The sequence below is a fragment of the Gossypium raimondii genome, chromosome 7 (assembly GCF_025698545.1).
Source record: "Gossypium raimondii isolate GPD5lz chromosome 7, ASM2569854v1, whole genome shotgun sequence".
NCBI classification, from domain to species: Eukaryota; Viridiplantae; Streptophyta; class Magnoliopsida; order Malvales; family Malvaceae; genus Gossypium; species Gossypium raimondii.
This window is the reverse complement of record NC_068571.1, coordinates 5814797-5831257: the sequence shown is the minus strand read 5'-3', so window position 1 is coordinate 5831257 and position 16461 is coordinate 5814797. Positions and strand designations below refer to the sequence as shown.

The 16461-nt window shown below is 31.9% G+C and overlaps 2 protein-coding genes and 1 long non-coding RNA gene across 9 annotated transcripts; 2 read left to right on the top strand and 1 right to left on the bottom strand.

Moving 5' to 3' along the window:
- Positions 1-2946: 2946 nt before the first annotated feature.
- Positions 2947-3954, top strand: LOC105764760 (uncharacterized). Its single transcript, XM_012583515.2, has 2 exons — positions 2947-2970; positions 3142-3954. The coding sequence occupies exons 1-2, from the start codon at positions 2947-2949 to the stop codon at positions 3952-3954; spliced, it is 837 nt and encodes a 278-aa protein (XP_012438969.2).
- A 2502-nt stretch (positions 3955-6456) lies between these two features.
- LOC105804042 (uncharacterized) lies at positions 6457-9092 on the top strand. Of its 6 annotated transcripts, none has more exons than XM_052633693.1 (5): positions 6457-6681; positions 6820-6898; positions 7018-7051; positions 7633-7723; positions 8195-9092. In XM_052633693.1, the coding sequence occupies exons 3-5, from the start codon at positions 7019-7021 to the stop codon at positions 8668-8670; spliced, it is 600 nt and encodes a 199-aa protein (XP_052489653.1). In that variant the 5' UTR covers positions 6457-6681; positions 6820-6898; position 7018; the 3' UTR covers positions 8671-9092. The 6 variants fall into 6 exon arrangements, 4 of the variants coding, with proteins under 4 accessions (XP_052489653.1, XP_012491984.1, XP_052489652.1 ...); XM_012636530.2 differs by lacking the exon at positions 6820-6898 and having other exon boundaries at positions 6458-6681; positions 8195-8248; positions 8870-9092; XM_012636539.2 differs by lacking the exon at positions 6820-6898 and having other exon boundaries at positions 6460-6681; positions 8195-8248; positions 8394-9092.
- A 2722-nt stretch (positions 9093-11814) lies between these two features.
- LOC105804062 (uncharacterized) lies at positions 11815-14926 on the bottom strand. 2 transcript variants are annotated; one of them, XR_001136713.2, is made up of 3 exons: positions 14154-14926; positions 13711-14057; positions 11815-13587 (listed from the first exon to the last, which is right to left on the bottom strand). It is a non-coding gene; the product is annotated as an uncharacterized LOC105804062 (long non-coding RNA). The 2 variants fall into 2 exon arrangements; XR_001136711.2 differs by lacking the exon at positions 11815-13587 and having other exon boundaries at positions 13674-14057.
- Positions 14927-16461: the final 1535 nt, after the last annotated feature.

Sequence of the window (16461 nt, the reverse complement as noted above, 5' to 3'; positions counted from 1 at the left end):
TGCAGAGAGTGTAAGTGTAATAACTTGGAGGACCTTTGTAGGAATAGTGTCGACCTCCTAGAAATATCTCAACATCCCTAGGGTAACAACAATATCTCCATAGAAGAACAGTTCAGGGCCTTCAAGGAAGAGCTGATGTAAGAAGTAAAAGGGGAAAAATAAATGATTTTGTTTGGAACTACTCCAATGAATTGTTGGCACTTGAGGTTCTAGAAAACCATATCTCAACATTCTTCAAATATTCAAAGTTTGTGTATAATGGACCAGGGGATTTTGAGGATCATTTAGCTTGGTATAATAATTATATGAACATGCTGGAGCATCTGATAGAGTTAAATGTAAAGCCTTCTCCATGACTCTCTTGCAAACAACTCGACAATAGTTCATGTGATTGTCTCAGGAATCCATCCACTCTTTCGAGCAATTAGCTTGACAATTCATGAGCCGCTTTCTGGCCAACAAGCTGCTCCAACAATCCCCGACTTATTTGATAACCATCCATCAAGGAGAAAATGAATCCCTCTATGATTATGTCAAAAGATTTAATGCAACCACTATGATCATGAAAGGAGTCACCGAAAAATGGGCGATTCAAGCATTCATTGTTCGAACAACCCACTAGCATCTCAGATATATCATCATTTGAAATACCTCAAGAAAGCTCTCCCATCTCTATAAAATGGTGTAAAAAATTTGCTCTAAAAAGATCTAGAGGCACTATATATATATGATAATAAAATGTCATATTTATACAGATCATAAGAGTCTTAAATACCTCCTCTTCCAAAAAAAGTTAAATCTGAGACATCGTTATTGAATCGGTTCGCTAAAATATTACAATTGCACAATTGATTACCATACTGGAAAAATTGAATGTAGTGATTGATGCCCTTAAGTCAAAAGTCAACATTTGAGCTGAAAGCACTGTTTTCCTAGTTGAGTATTGGTAATGATGTCAGCTTGTTAGCTAAATTGAAAATAAAACCTGTGATGATTGATCACATAATAGAGGCACAATCTGCAAATGCTAAGCTGGCAGAGGAATTAAACTTGTCAGCGAGTAAAGGTTGAACATCAAGTTTCCACTAGGTTATTTCAACCTATTCTGGTTCCTGAATGGAAATGAGAACATATTTGCCTCTAGCTGAATTTGTTCATAATAATAGTTTCCAATTGAGCATTTGAATGGATCTCTATAAAGCTCTATATGGTATGGTCGATAATGAAAAATAGCTTTATGTCGGTCAGCGTTGAGCAAGAGAAAGATGATTGAGCCAAAATTGATGCAGGAAGTGGAAAATGTAGTAAAGTTAATCAGAGGCAGATTGAAAGTGGCCTCAGATAGGAAAAAAAATATTTTATTCTAATTTGAAATAGAAAGGTGAGTGATAAAATATTTTTGAAAGTCTCTTCGTGCAAAAGATCTTGCACTTAGGCCATAATGAGAAGCTAAGTCCAAGAGTATAGGATCATATAAGATTATTGAGAAATTTAGATCAGCTGGTTAGTGTCTAGCTCTACCATTGGAGTTGCAAAATATTCACAGTGTGTTTCATGTATCTATGCTCCAACGATATCTATTTGGCCCTTCTCATATTATATTGATGGAAGCAATTGAAGTTTAACCCAATTTACCATATGTAGAAGAACCGATAAAGATATTAGCTCGAGAGTAAAATAGCCTATGGCGCAGCCATAGTGCAAAAGAACTACTTAGGATCTAAAAAAGAAAATGAGATCTTACTATCCCCACCTCTTTATATGTAAAAATTTTGGGGATGAAATTTCTTAAGAAAGAGAATTGTAATGACCCAAAATTCAGGGGTGTCAAAAAATTTGATTTTGAAACCCTATTTTCGTAAATTGAATCTATAAATATTAAATAAAAATATTTACGGAGTTATTATAAAAATATATTGAAGAATGGTCAAGTAAATTAGTTGATTAATTAGTTAATTAAAGCTTGGGGACTAAATTGTAAAAATCCAATCATTATAGAGTTTTAATTAAAAAAGTATTGAGAACCTAAATAACAATTAACCAATGGCCCAAAATGGCAATTAAACCATTCCTAAATGAGAGTTGGTGGATGATGATGTCATATTTCATTATGAAATAAATAATTGTTAATTTAAGTTAATTAAACAAAGCTTGAGGTAAGGGTACAAATTGACGTTAGAAAGCCCTTGAAAAGAAAGAAGCAAGTTATGTGTTGCGAGGTTCGTTCATATGTTAAATTTAAGTATGAACGTCTATCGCTTTTCTATTTCTACTGTGGACGTTTAGGGCATAATGACTCTTTTTGTGAGATAAAAATGATGTTAGGGTGGATATTGCAGAAATGGGTTGGGATTTATCATTGCGGGCACAATCTCGAAGAGCCCTTTCAATGAATGGTATCTGGCTACGAGAAAAGGGTGAAGGAAAATAGGAAGTAAGTAGGATGGATAATAGGTATGTGGGGCTTAGTTCAAGGAATGGGGACATGAAAGAAAGAAGGGGAAAAGCCATTGATCCAATTCTGGGTTTTAACATAGAAGGAGGGGTGTCATCTATAGAACAACAGAAGGATAAATTTTGGTCCAATCAGATGCAAATGGCCATGGAGCATGATTTGGAAGACGAAACCTTAATAGGGGAGGAGGGGAAAAAGCAAAATAGGGGGAGATGGAAGAACTAACAGAAAATGAATAGAGTGGTAATGTAATAACAAGAAATAGGAAAATGGTAGAATTTAAACTTTTATCATCAGTGGCTGCCAAGAGGCAAGCCGACTGGGCGCAATGAAAATCATTAGTTGGAACGTCCGTGGTTTAGGGATACAACGAACGGTTAAAAGACTTTGACATTTGCTGAAGATACATAATCCTCAAATAGTCTTTTTTATGGAGACAAAACTTAGTAGAAAACAGATGGAACAAGCTCGTAGAAGATGTGGTTATGCGAATGGTATTGAAGGTGACTCAGAAGGTATGAGAGGAGGATTGTGTCTAGCATGGAGGACTGATGTTGATATAATGTTTCGTATTTTTTCCTAAAAGACACATTGATGTGATTGTTGAAGATAAGGAAAAAGGAATCAATTAGAGATTCATAGGATTCTATGGATCTCCATCTGCACAGGATAGAAATGATTCATAGGTTGTTTTGAAAAGCTTAGCTACTGATGTGGAAACTTCTTGGTTTGTTTGTGGAGACTTCAACGAAATTATGTATGGATTCAAAAAAAAAAGGCTGCTTAGAGATGAAAGAAGGATGGAACTTTTTCGAAGAACACTAGAGGAATGTCAACTAAATGACGTGGGCTTTGATGGTAGCTGGTTCACTTGGGAGAGAGGAAATTTACCTGAGACGAATATACAAGAACAACTAGACAGAGGTGTCGCTAACACAGATTGGATTAATATGTTTCCAGAGGTGAAAGTCCAACATCTAGTGCATTCTTTTTCAGACCATTGCCCTCTTCTTATTAATACAAGGAGATATGAAGAACGATTGAGGAACAATAATTTTAAATTTGAAGCTTGGTGGTCCTTGGAGGAGTCTTTCATTATTGAAGTCAAGAGTTTGTGGGAGAAATCTTCAGGGGAGCTATTACAAAAGCTAGAAGACTTGAAAGAAGGCTTAAAGAAGTGGGGTGGGAAAATTCAAATAAATAGGAAAAAAACAAGACAAATCCCAACGGAAAAACTTGTAGAGTTGGCTGAAGCTGAAAGAGATGACAATAACTTAGCTGAGTTGACTGGTACAAAAATTAATTTGAATTTTGATATCGAAAAAGATGAATGTTACTGGAAACAAAGGGCTAGAATAAACTGGTTGAAATTTGAGGATAAAAATACAACATTTTTTCACAGTCAAGCATCACAGAGGCGGAGGAAGAATATCATTCACAAGCTAGAAAATGAAAACGGAAGAGAGATGGTGAGCCTGTATGTAACAGCCCGATTTTGAGTCTAGTCGGAACAGTGGTTTTGGGACCATGAATCCGACAAGGAAAAACGTAATGGCCTGAAATTTCAGAGGTGTCAGAACGGAGATTCGAGATCACTAAATTCGACAAATGGGTAGAAAATATTATTAATTTAGTGAGTATAAGTCAAATTCGAAGTTAGGAAAATTTTTGAAATAGTAAATAGTGCACTAGAAATAAATATTAAAATAATTAGAATAAAAAATGAGGTATTGAGACCTCGGGGATTTTAAACTGAGCCATAAATATTTTTATAAATATTTATGAAGTGTTAAAAAGTTAGTATTAAAGTTTCTTTAAGAAATTTTAAAGTTCTGATAATTAATTGAACAAAAAGAACTAAATTGTAACAAATGCAAAATTATGGGAAATGATTAAATAGCTTAAATGATAAAAGGACGGGGGCTTAAAAGGCAAATAGACCCAAGGTCTATTTGGGCTGGACGACAAAGGCATGAAATCAGCAACAAAGTAAGAAGAATTAAGGGCAAAATTGAAATATTGCAAAATTTACTTAATAAAGTTAGGACCAAAGTGGAATTATCTAGATTTCTCTTTATTTTTCTGCATTCTCATAAGCTAAAACACCATAAAAGGGTTTCCTTAAGCTGGTTCTTCATATTTTTACTGCAAGTAAGTTCAATTCTTGATTATTTCTTGAAATTCACTACACCAAAATAGACTTTTAGCGGAGTTTTTAGTGCCGTTTGGATAAAAAACACCGCTAAAAATCAATCATTAGCGGCTCTATCTAAAAAACGCCGCTAAAGATCGAGTATTAGTGGTGCTTTTCTAAAAATGCCGCTAAAAATGAGAATTAGCGGCGTTTTCCAAAAAGCGCCGCAAAACCTAAACCTAACGTCGCCGTTTTCGTGAGTTTTTGGGGATTTAGCGGCGTTTTTGATGAAGCGCCGCTAATGCTCTGGTCTTTAGCGGCGTTTTTGAACAAGCGCCGCTAAAAACATTTTATCTTAATTTGTTTATTTATATTAAATGAAATTTAATTTATTTCTAATTGAATATTTAAAATCTTCAGTAAAAATTAATGACACGTAGAAATAATTTGAAATAAAACACATGGAAAAATTAAAATACTATTATTTAAAGTAATTTTAAAGTTTTTTGGGTACATGATTACTAATTGTTTTTTAGTTTATGTATTAAAAATTTTCTTATATAATCGTAAAAGAAATAGTATTAATTTTAAAATATTGAATTAATTATCACTATAGTTTAGGATTTTTAGTTTAGGGAGTATGGGTTTAGGGATTATGGTTTAAGGGTTGGGATTTAAGGTTTAGGGGTTAAAAGGTTAGGGGTTTAGGGGTTAGACGTGTTAGGAGTTAAAAGTTAAGGATTCGGGGGTCAGTTAGGGTTTTGGGTTTAGATTAATTATTTTTTTAATTTATATTTTAAATATGTTCTTATATAATTGTAAAAGAGATAATAAATTTATTTAGGGTATATGATTAATTTAAGATTTAAGGCCGATTTAGGAGTTCATATTTTAAGGTTTAGGGAGTATGGATTTAGGGATTATGGATTAGCGATTATGGTTTAAGGGTTAGGATTTAAGGTTTAGGGGTTAGATGTTAGGGTTTAAGAGTTACAGATTTAAGGTTTAAGGATTTAGGGGTTGGGTTAAGGTTAATTATTTAAGAGATATATAATAGATAGACTTTATATGTATTGAATGGTTAATTTAGGGTTTAAGGTTAAGATTTACTTGAGATTTGTTAAATGATAAAATTTTATACAATTAATTAATGCTTTTATATTTAAAAAATTAATCTAAACCATTTGATATATTTAAATATTAGTTTAAATAGAATTAATAAATAAGTTAAAAAGTAATAGATTGATATGAATATTTAGGTATAATTATTTATTTTGAAGAGGACCAAATTATAAGAAAAAAATACAAAAATAAAAATGATATGGATATATAGGTAATTATTTAATTTGGATAATTCTAACTTAATAATTAATTACAATCATTTTATTATTTGTTTTCTTATTAAAATATACAATATTTATTTTGAGAGTACTTGGTTTTTTATTTTTATAAAAAATAATTTATAAAAACAAAATAAAAATTTTTAGCATAGCAAAACGGTGTCATTTGGTTCAAAATGAAATAATTTTTAGATAAGTAATAGTGTCTTTTTTATAAAAACGCCGCAAAAAATAAATCAATTTATAAAAAACAAAATTAAAAATTTTTAGCATAGCAAAACGGCGTCATCTTGGTCAAAATGAAATAATTTTATTTTTTGCGGCGTTTATTAGAAAACGCCGCAAAAGGTAATCAATAGCGGCGTTTTGACCAAAAACGCCGCAAATATGTGTTAAAATTTTTCAAAATGCTACCATTTTATTACATGGATTTAATTTTTTAGTGGCATTTATGCTAAAAACGCCACAAAATCCATATTGAATTATACTGACTTGTTTGACCCTATATAACCTCAGCTTGATATTTCAACAAAAATAATTAATATTAAACCAACAAAAGAAATCCCTAGAAGCCTAAAGAAAAGGGGGGAAAGATGAGGCCGATGCCGATGGAATTCGTGACGGACCCAGACGACCAAGGTTCAGCCATGGAAGTCGACGATGTTGACACACCGCAGATCTTCAGCGAAGGCGTCGTCGCTTTCGACAATTTTGATTACTCCGATATCGACTAAAAAAACAAAGAAGAATCGGTACTCATCTATCCTTTTTTTCCCCTTCTTACTTTCGTTTTTTAGGGTCTGAAATTTCTTAAAACTTTGTTCAATTTAGTTGAATCTGAACTGCACTATGGATGCTTATCTGTATGCAAATCCTGTGAATCGTCACAGGTCCTCGGGTTCAACTACATAATACAAATTCCACCTTTGAACTTCATATAATTTTGTACTGTTTTGCTGAGACGGAGAGGTTGATACTTTACAGTGAAGTGTTTAAATTTTTTATATGGACTTGCTTGACATAAACTTGAAAAAATAATGGGCAGGGACTTGATTTTATAACGCTGTGAATTTTTGTGCTTTTTACAGCATGTTGAAGTTCCGATCCCAACTCCAAATAAAGGTGAAATTTTGCGTAAATTGGATTGTAGACTGGTTTGTAGTCTCTTTTATAATTTAACCAACAAAATAATAGACTGGTTTGTAGATCTCTTAATTCAAAATGGATAGCCTTTCAATTGCTTCTGTTTTGTTTCTACTTATTGTTTTAAGCTGGAAAGGTTGGTTTTCTTTTTAAAGGAAAGTTGATTCTCCCTTAATTCTTAGATTTCCAGAACTGATTTTCAGGTTTGACAAGGAACTGAACAAGTAAGTTGCTATTAAAGTTATTGATTTAGAAGAATCGTAAGTGGATACCTTTGTTATATTTTCCTTGATTTATTCCTCATTAAAGTGTCTTGTAGCAGGTGCTTGCTATGAGCAGCAAAGTATGAATGAATCTGTGGTGGACTTGCTTGACTTTGCTTAACGTTGCTTAACTTACATTATTAGATTAGCTATAACCTTTCTATATGTCTATATAGTTATGTATTTTCATGCATTGTTAATGTATGTACTGCCTTTGTTTTTCTTTGCTTCTTAATCAGTTACTTCCTTGCAAATCCTTCTAACTTTTCCAAAAAATAAAATTCTTTGTTTGTGCAGCATGACACTGATGGTTTTGATAAACAAGGAATGAGGCTTCTGCTTGCGACACTTAACAGGATATTTGATTCATTGCAGACAACTTATGAAGGTTTGTTTTTATTGGTGGGTTTATTGTGTAAATTTGGTTACTTTTTTTTGAGTTTGGCTATTTAATTCTCCTCAATGATGGTGTAAATTTCTTGGTAATTTTTGCATTTGTTTTATCATTCTGAAAAATCTTTTTGATTGTGGGCATTTTCCCGGTTTCCATGCTGTAAAAATCTGATCTTGAATATTGGAATATTGATATTTTTTATTAGATTTTGTGATTATATATATTCTGGTAGATTCCTCAGATTTCAGTTCCAATTTGTGAATGATATTGTTGTTAATTTGTTGGTTAGTTGATGTTTGATTGTTCATTACTATATTACTTTTATAATCTTTTTGTCCTTTTTCATTGATTCCCCATTCTTTGAATAAAAAATAAAATAAAATAAAATAAAGATAGAGAGATGCTTGTTTTCTACCGTTTTGGTGGTTTCTTCAACTGATTCCAAGATGTTGTTTTCCATTACAGGATTTCAGACTTCAACGGTAAAGGCGATATATATATTTGATTTATCTGCACAAGGTAAGCATTTTCTTCCGGTTCTCATGAATTTCCGTCTATGGTCGAGCATTCTCTTCAAGCGTAATGTCCTTACTAGAATGCTTTCCATATTTCCATTGTATCTTACATGCAATCCGAACTTATATCTTTGTGAACGTATATGCAGTTTCCTCTTCTGTCGAAAAATGCATACTTACAAAAGTTGGTTGCAAGTGATAATGAAGAAAACAATGATGAAATTCAGATTTCTGACATACCCGGAGGCCCAGTTGCCTTTGAGATATGTGCCAAATTTAATAAAAAATGAACTTATATCATTTTTCTTTTACTTGTGTACATTGCATAACAAATCTATGACACTTTTAGTCAAGTGTGGGTGTTGGTTACATGTACGAGTCCAGACAACAGATATGATTGAACTTTGGTTACCTATATTGACTTAAGTGAGTAGATATATCAGTAGTGTACATTTTTTTATTTCACAAACAATCTTAAAAAGTTGAGTTATTATTATTTTTAGATGTATTTTTTAATAATTTACTATAACATTATAAAACAATCTTAAAAAGTTGAACTGATTTACTTATCTTTGCCATGTTCACTATGGTTTGAACAGATTAAGTTACTCTTATTTTCATGCAGAGCATGTAGGAGCCAAATTTGCGGTTCAAATTCGAAGCCATACTCAAAAGTTTTTCTCTAAGGCTCATTGGTTTGAGTTCATTACAAGATTTCCTTGATTAAGTAAATGTATTATATCTTTTATTACCAAGATTTACTTGATTAAGAAAATGCATTGTATATTATTACCTTGCATATGTATTATTTATTTTAGTTTTCATTCTAAATTTGTATTTTTACTTAAGTGTTCTAGCTTTTAGATTTTAATTGTGTTATTAATTTATTATTTTAAATTCTAAATTTAAATTCTAAATTTAAATTCATTAATTTTATATTTATATTTAGTTTTAAAGTTAAAATTTTAGTAGAAAATTTAATTTAAATAATATTTTTATTTATCCTTCAAACATAATATAATATTTTATCATAGAAAAAATTTTATTTGAAAAAATTTTATTTTTTAAAAGATATATTTTTAGCGGCGTTTTCAAAAAAGCGCCGCTAAAGGTCTATTCTATAGCGACGTGTGTGTGAAAAGTGCCGCTAAAGGTCATGGTCTTTAGTGGCATTTGCGAAAAAAGCGCCGCTAAAGGTCATGGTCTTTAGCGGCGTTTGTTGGAAAAGCGCCGCTAAAGGTCTTGGTCTTTAGCGGCGTTTGTGGGAATAGCGCCGCTAAAGCTCTTGGTCTTTAGCGGCGTTTGTGGGAAAAGCGCCACAAATAGTTTTAGCGGCGCTAAAAAACGCCGCTAAAGGCCTAAAAAAATGCCGCTAAAAGCCTGTTTTGGTGTAGTGATTTTTGTGTTTTTGTGACTTTTACAACTAGTCCCACTTGTTGTATTCATTAGTGTTTGATTCTATGAAAGAAATTGAAAGCTGCTATGAATACATGCTGGAAGTATATGATGATATAGCATGGAATTAGAGCTTTAAATTGTTCATATGCTGATTTTATTGAAAGAATTGAATAGAAAGTGAATGTTTGGGACCTAATAGTAAAAGAGTTTGAAGTTAGGGTTTTATGTGGAAATTCTGAATTTCAATAGTTGTGAAATAATTTATAATATCTAGGTAAAGTACTAATTGAGAAAATTTAGCTTAATTGAGGGGTTAATTGAGCAAGGACTGAATTGTATGAACTGTGAAATTTGGGGCAAAATGGAAATCAATATTTTACAGTAAAACAGTTTTGGACAGCAGTAGTGGTTTAACTTTGAAAAATCACCAAAAATTGTGGGAATTGAATTATAGGGTGAATAAAATATGAAATTAAATCTTATTGAGTCTAGTTTCTCATAGAAGAAACGGCGTAAGTAATGGAATTGAAAATTATGAGATATAATAAATTTTGTGAGACCATGTCAGAATGATTTCGGGTTCCCCTGTTCTAAATTTGGAAAATCATCAAAAATTGAAGAAAAATAATTATGAGTTATAATTTATATTCTTAGAATCCTTAATGAGTCTATTTTCAAATTAAATAAACAAAACATTATCTGAATTCTGTACAATTAGATAATTCATTTTTAGTGAAGAGTGGTTAGAACTGTCAGACAGCGAAATAGGAGAACTTTAAAGAATAAATTGTACTATTTGGCTAAACCAAAAATTCTGAATATTTTATGGTAAGAAGATATGTGAGTTTAGTTTCAGGTAAAATTAACAGATCTTAATTTGAAGCTCTGTAGCTCCAGATAAAAATAATTTAGTGACTCTGACTCGGATAAACAACTTTAAATATACATGTGAATGAATAGTGAAATTAGAGCTAATGTTGTTTAAGTGTGTTATACACATTAAGGATGTGGAATGGAGAGGAGGAGGATGAAAATTGGGAAATATATGAATGATTTGTGTATAATTGGTCATAAGCTTGATTATAATTGATAAACGATGAAATAAAAATGATGTTTATATTTGTGCATTATTGGTCATGGTTTAAGCTCATGTGTGAAAATAAAGTTTCATAGTATGTGTGTATGGTATATTCGGTATATGATTGGGCATGAAATAATGTCATTAATGGGTTATGAATTAACACACGTTGGTAAGCGTGATACATGAATAAATGTTGTGCTCATCCATATTTATAATGCTTATGCTATATGTGTATTTGGCTAACATATTTGGTGTACATGCTTAGGCTTTGGCCAAATAGTCCCTAGATTATGCCACGTTAAATTTATAAGTTATGCATTGAAATAGTAAGTTCATATGGCTGAAATTTAACAATTAAATGTTAATTTCATGAATTATATAGTGTATGATGATATATATTTGTTGATGGATTGAAAATAAAATAAAAATGCGAAAACCAAATAAATGATCAAATTGAGCGAAACGTCGGATTTGAGTACTTCTGATCAATTATAAGTGATAAGTGGTAGCTGTAGCTACACTTATCTGATCAGTGGCAAGTGGCAAGTGATAAGTGGTAGCTTAGCTACACTTATCTGATCAGGGACAAGTGATAAGTGATCATACGTAAGACCATAGTTATACTATGGCAAAGTGGAAGTGAAGTACTCAATTTTTCGTAACCGTTCCCTAATTTGATTAAGGATGGTAAGTGACAAATGGGCCCAAAAGAATTAAAGTAAATGGATAAGTGGTAGTGTATTTATAGTAGGATGATGTTATTTAAACTAACGTGGTATTTTCATTGCAAAATTGAGAATTTCATAAATGTGTTAATGAATGGTATAATCGATAAACGTTGAGTTAAATGGTAAATACGTATTAGTTTTAAACTTAATGAGATTGAATTGTATGTGAATTAAATGGAAATTGCTAGTGATATGATCTAAATTGTGAGCATGAGAAATTGCGAATTGAATGAAATAGAAATGAAGCATTGAATTGCATGAGTATGTATCGGGTCTCGTAGGCCCTATTTATTAAGATTATAATATTTAGAGGATATATTGTGAAGAGTCATAAAAGCATGTTAATAATTTTGAAAGTTTTAATTTAGATGAAATTTTATAACTCGGTTAAATACGTTTACAAGTGTATGTGTACTGGTAATGCCTCGTGCCCTATTCTGGTGTTGGATAAGGGTAAGGGGTGTTACACTGTAAAAAATAGAAGGTGTTGCGCGGTCTTATTTTCAAAGCTTGTTTTTGGCAGGAGGAAAGAAGAATTATGAATATATACTATCAGGGATCGAGCATTGTGTCTATGCGGAAGACAACCAAAAACTTACAGCAACATACATTAAAGATGAAACTGTAGAAGTAGTTTTCGACATGGGACCCATGAAGGCACCAGGAGAAGATGGATTTCTAGCTCTATTTTATCAGGAATACTGGCAGATTGTTGGAGAAGAAGTTGCCTCCTTTTGCTTACAAATTCTAAACGGAGATATAGAGGTTAGTCCAATTAACTCTACCAATATAGTACTTATCCCAAAAGTTACTACCCTTCTAATATGATGCAGTTCCGACCAATTAGCCTATGCAATGTACTTATAAAATTCTAGCAAAGGCAATAGCAAATCGATTTCGAGGAGTTATTGGAAAATGCATTGATGAGGCGTAAAGTGCCTTTGCACCAGGTCGATTAATATCAGATAATGTGTTGTTAGCCTATGAAATATTACATAAGTTAAAACATAAGAGATTGGGGAAAAAAGGGTATATGGCCATTAAACTCGATACGAGTAAAGCATATGATAGGGTTGAATGGAATTTTATAAAGTAGATAATGATACGGATGGGGTTTGATCAAAGCTAGTTAAATGCCATTATGAAATGTGTTACCACTGTTTCTTATTCAGTAGTCATCAATGGGTATAACGGGGATAAATTTCTACCATCTAGAGGACTTAGACAAGGTGATACGCTAAGCCTGTTCTTATTTCTTTTATGTGGTGAGGGTCTATCGAGCTTATTGAGACTAGCAATCAATGTAGGCTTCTTAAAAGGTGTTAGGGTTAATAGAAATAGCCCACAGGTAACCCATCTTTTATTTCCTGATGATTGCATATTATTCGGGGAGGCAACAAGCAAGGGTGCTAATCTCTTCAAGGACATTCTACGCGAGTATAAATCTTGTTCAGAACAATGTGTTAACTTTAACAAATCAACAGTATTTTTTAGCAAGAACATGTTGGAGGAGGATAGGAGACTAGTTGTCAATCTATTGGGGGTACATAGCTCGAACGAACCACAGCGTTACTTAGGGTTACCTAATATGGTGGGTCAGAGAAAAAAGGAATCTTTTCAAAACTTGAAGGACCGATTCAAAAAACGTATTGATAATTGAAATAATAGGTACTTATCGCAGGGTGGAAAAGAAGTATTTATAAAGGCTATTCTTCAGGCTATACCAACTTATACACTGGTTTATTTTTTATTACCTAAAGTTCTATGTGACGAATTGGAAAGTATCGTTGCGAGATTCTAGTGGCAGAAGAGACGTGGAAAAATGGGAATTCATTGGTGCACGTGGAAAATTATTTTTTCTTTAAAAGAAAATGATGGTTTAGGTTTTCGAAACCTTGGTCAATTTAATATTGCGTTATTAGCTAAACAAGGTTGGCGTCTTATCAATTATCCAAATTCTTTATTAGCCAGAGTTTTAAAAGCAAAATACTATCTGCAATCAAGTTTCCTAAAGGCAGAGTTGGGAAATTTACCTTCACTTACATGGAAGAGTATCTGGGTAGTAAAGGGACTTCTCCAGAAAGGGATGTGTTGGAGAGTGGGCAGGGGAGACAACATTTCTATCTGGAAAGACAGCTGGATATAAGGGATCGATACAATTGATGGACAAAACGAATCAAACAATGGGGAATTATAGTTAGTCTCGGATCTTGTTGATAATACAAACAAGAAATGGAGGTCGGATTTGATTAATAGTACCTTTCAAGCAGAAATTGCTCAAAAAATTCTACAGATCCCTCTTGCAGAGACTGAGCACGAGGATACTCAAGTTTGGAAAGTAGTATTATCCAGTGCATTTTCAATGCGCAGTGCCTATAAACTATTACAATATGCTATTTTGAATCCTAATATTATTTATTACAGACCGAAACTAAATAATTTTATAGGAAATTATGGAGCCTACAACTACCCTAAAAAATTGCAATCACTATTTGGCCAATTTCCTGGGATTATATCCCTAATCTTGCTAATCTCAAGTACAGGAAAGTCACTTCAAATGATAGATGTCTCCGTGGTTGCTCCTGGGCAGAGGAAAGTCTTCTTGTCTTCCGAGAATGCCCAATAACAACAGAAGTTTGGCAATTTTTAAATTTATCCTGGGTTATGAATAATATGAATCAAAGTCTATGGGAGTGGCTAACCTGGGCTTTCAAGAGAAGTAACGGCCCTCAATGCCGACTCTTCTGTTATGCTCTATGGTTGATATGGTTTTCCAGAAATCAATTCATACATGAGGGGGAAAATATAACAGGAAAGGTTTTAGCACAAAATATTCAAAGGCACATGGCAAAATATGAAGGAATAAAAGTAATGAAGATTCATGATAAAATGAACAGAAGCTATAGAATCCAGGAGGACATACCAAAAACAACGATCCACTTTGACGCAGCGTTCGACAGTAGAAACTTCAAATCAGCGACAGGCCTGGTGGGATGAGATCTGAGGGGAGATCTACTGGTACTAAAGAAGGTTATTCACAACAATGTTCCCTCACCATTTGCAGAAGAGGCATATGCATGTTTAAAGGGTACAAGGTTAGGGATCTCACTAAGAACTCAATCAGTCAAACTCATAGAGGACTCCAAAACAATAATAAAAAAATGTCAAACGACTTTAACAGGTAAATCAATGATTGGAGCTATTTTCAAATACATTCAGAATAAGAAACCCTATTTTCAAGAACTTATCTTTCAACATATTCACAGATCAGAGAACTCGCATACACATAGACTAGCAAAAGACGCTCTTAATAGAGGAGAAACCGTTTACCTGATGGGGGAAGAGTTGAATCGTCATGTCTTCGCTTCGGAGAGAAGCTGGCCAAGAAATCCAAATTGAAGGAGCGGATGAAGGAAATGCTCTCAAAGAAGATAGCAAAATAAAGTCTTATCTCTTGGGAACTGCTATCGTCAGAACGAATGGTTTTTTAGAATGACTAATCGACAGATATAATGGTATCCAGCCATTTTTGAATTGACTGGTGTAGATATTTTTTTATTTCCTTTTCTTTTCATTTATTGCTTTCTGTCTTTCCATTTGGTTAGTAAGTAACTTGCTGGTTAGGAGGTTTTTCACTATTAATTAGTGAGGTCGGTTTTTGCTTTCCAATTTTGATGTATTTAGTCTAGGCCCAATGATCTGGGCCTCCAGTTTGTTTTATTCTATTTTTAATAAAATACCCAGTCATTTTATTAAAAAAAGAAAGAAAGAAAGGTTGATAAGGAAAGAATATTTGTTGATTGAAGATGATAAGGAGAATGGTACATTACAGAGGAAGAAGAATATTAAGTTGAGATATTATAATGTTTTTGTAATATTTTTACTTTTTTTATTTTGAATTAAATTTTTTATTGCTTTAAGCGTTGAATGTTTTAATTTGTTTTAATATAATTTTATTTAATTGTTTTTAAGGACTTGAGTTTTAAATTTATATTTAATTTTTACATATCTTTTATTTAACTTTTTAAAAACTTAATTATGTTTTTTATCAATAATTTATTAAAATTAATTAAATCATAATATTTTGACATTAAATATAAAAAATTTATTATGTATTAGAATGTATTGAAAGGTTAAAATTTATAATTTTATTTTAATATTATTTTAATATAATATAGTAATTAATTTTATCAAAAGCTATAAGTGATTAAATGACTTATCTTAAATACATAATTCAACATGTTTACTCATTTAATATTTTATAAATCATTATCAATATTTTTATTATTATGGATATTAGTAGTATAAAGCCTATAGTTTAGTCGTGCATATAGTGGCCTACTTTTATGTTTCTTTTCAATTAAATAAGATAAAATATTATTAATATAATATTTAAACTAAAAATTAATTAATATTATTTTATTAATAATATTAATTAAAACAATATATACAAAATTACTTTAGATAGCCGATTGAGTCTTAGTTCGATTAGCATGGACATTATTGCCAATGCAAGAGGATGTAAGTTTGAGTGCGCTAAAGCCATTATCCTCCTATTTATGGGTTGGAGAAGGATAATGAGTAATTTTAAGCATTATCTTAAAAAGAGTTATAATAAGATTGTTTTAGAAAAAAACCGACTCTACCAAACTAACAAAATTACTTAGCACTTACAATATACAAATTATTTATTTTAGAACTAAAAATAAAATTATTATTTAATTAATTTATAATAAAACTAATTTATTTACATTAATTTTGTAGAGATGAAAACAATAAAGATTGTGCAGGAACCAATAGAAGTCACTCGGTTGTCTAGTGTTATGGTTTAAGGAATTTGGTTAACGTCTTTGGACAACACAACAACAATCCAAAGACCCTAACAACTTTATTGGCTTTTGTTTCAAACTGAACAATAGAACTTGGGTGACATACGAAGAAACGATAGAACCTTAAGTGACATCCAAGCCTCAGATTCTGCTTCATGCATCTTGGAATCAAGATGCAACA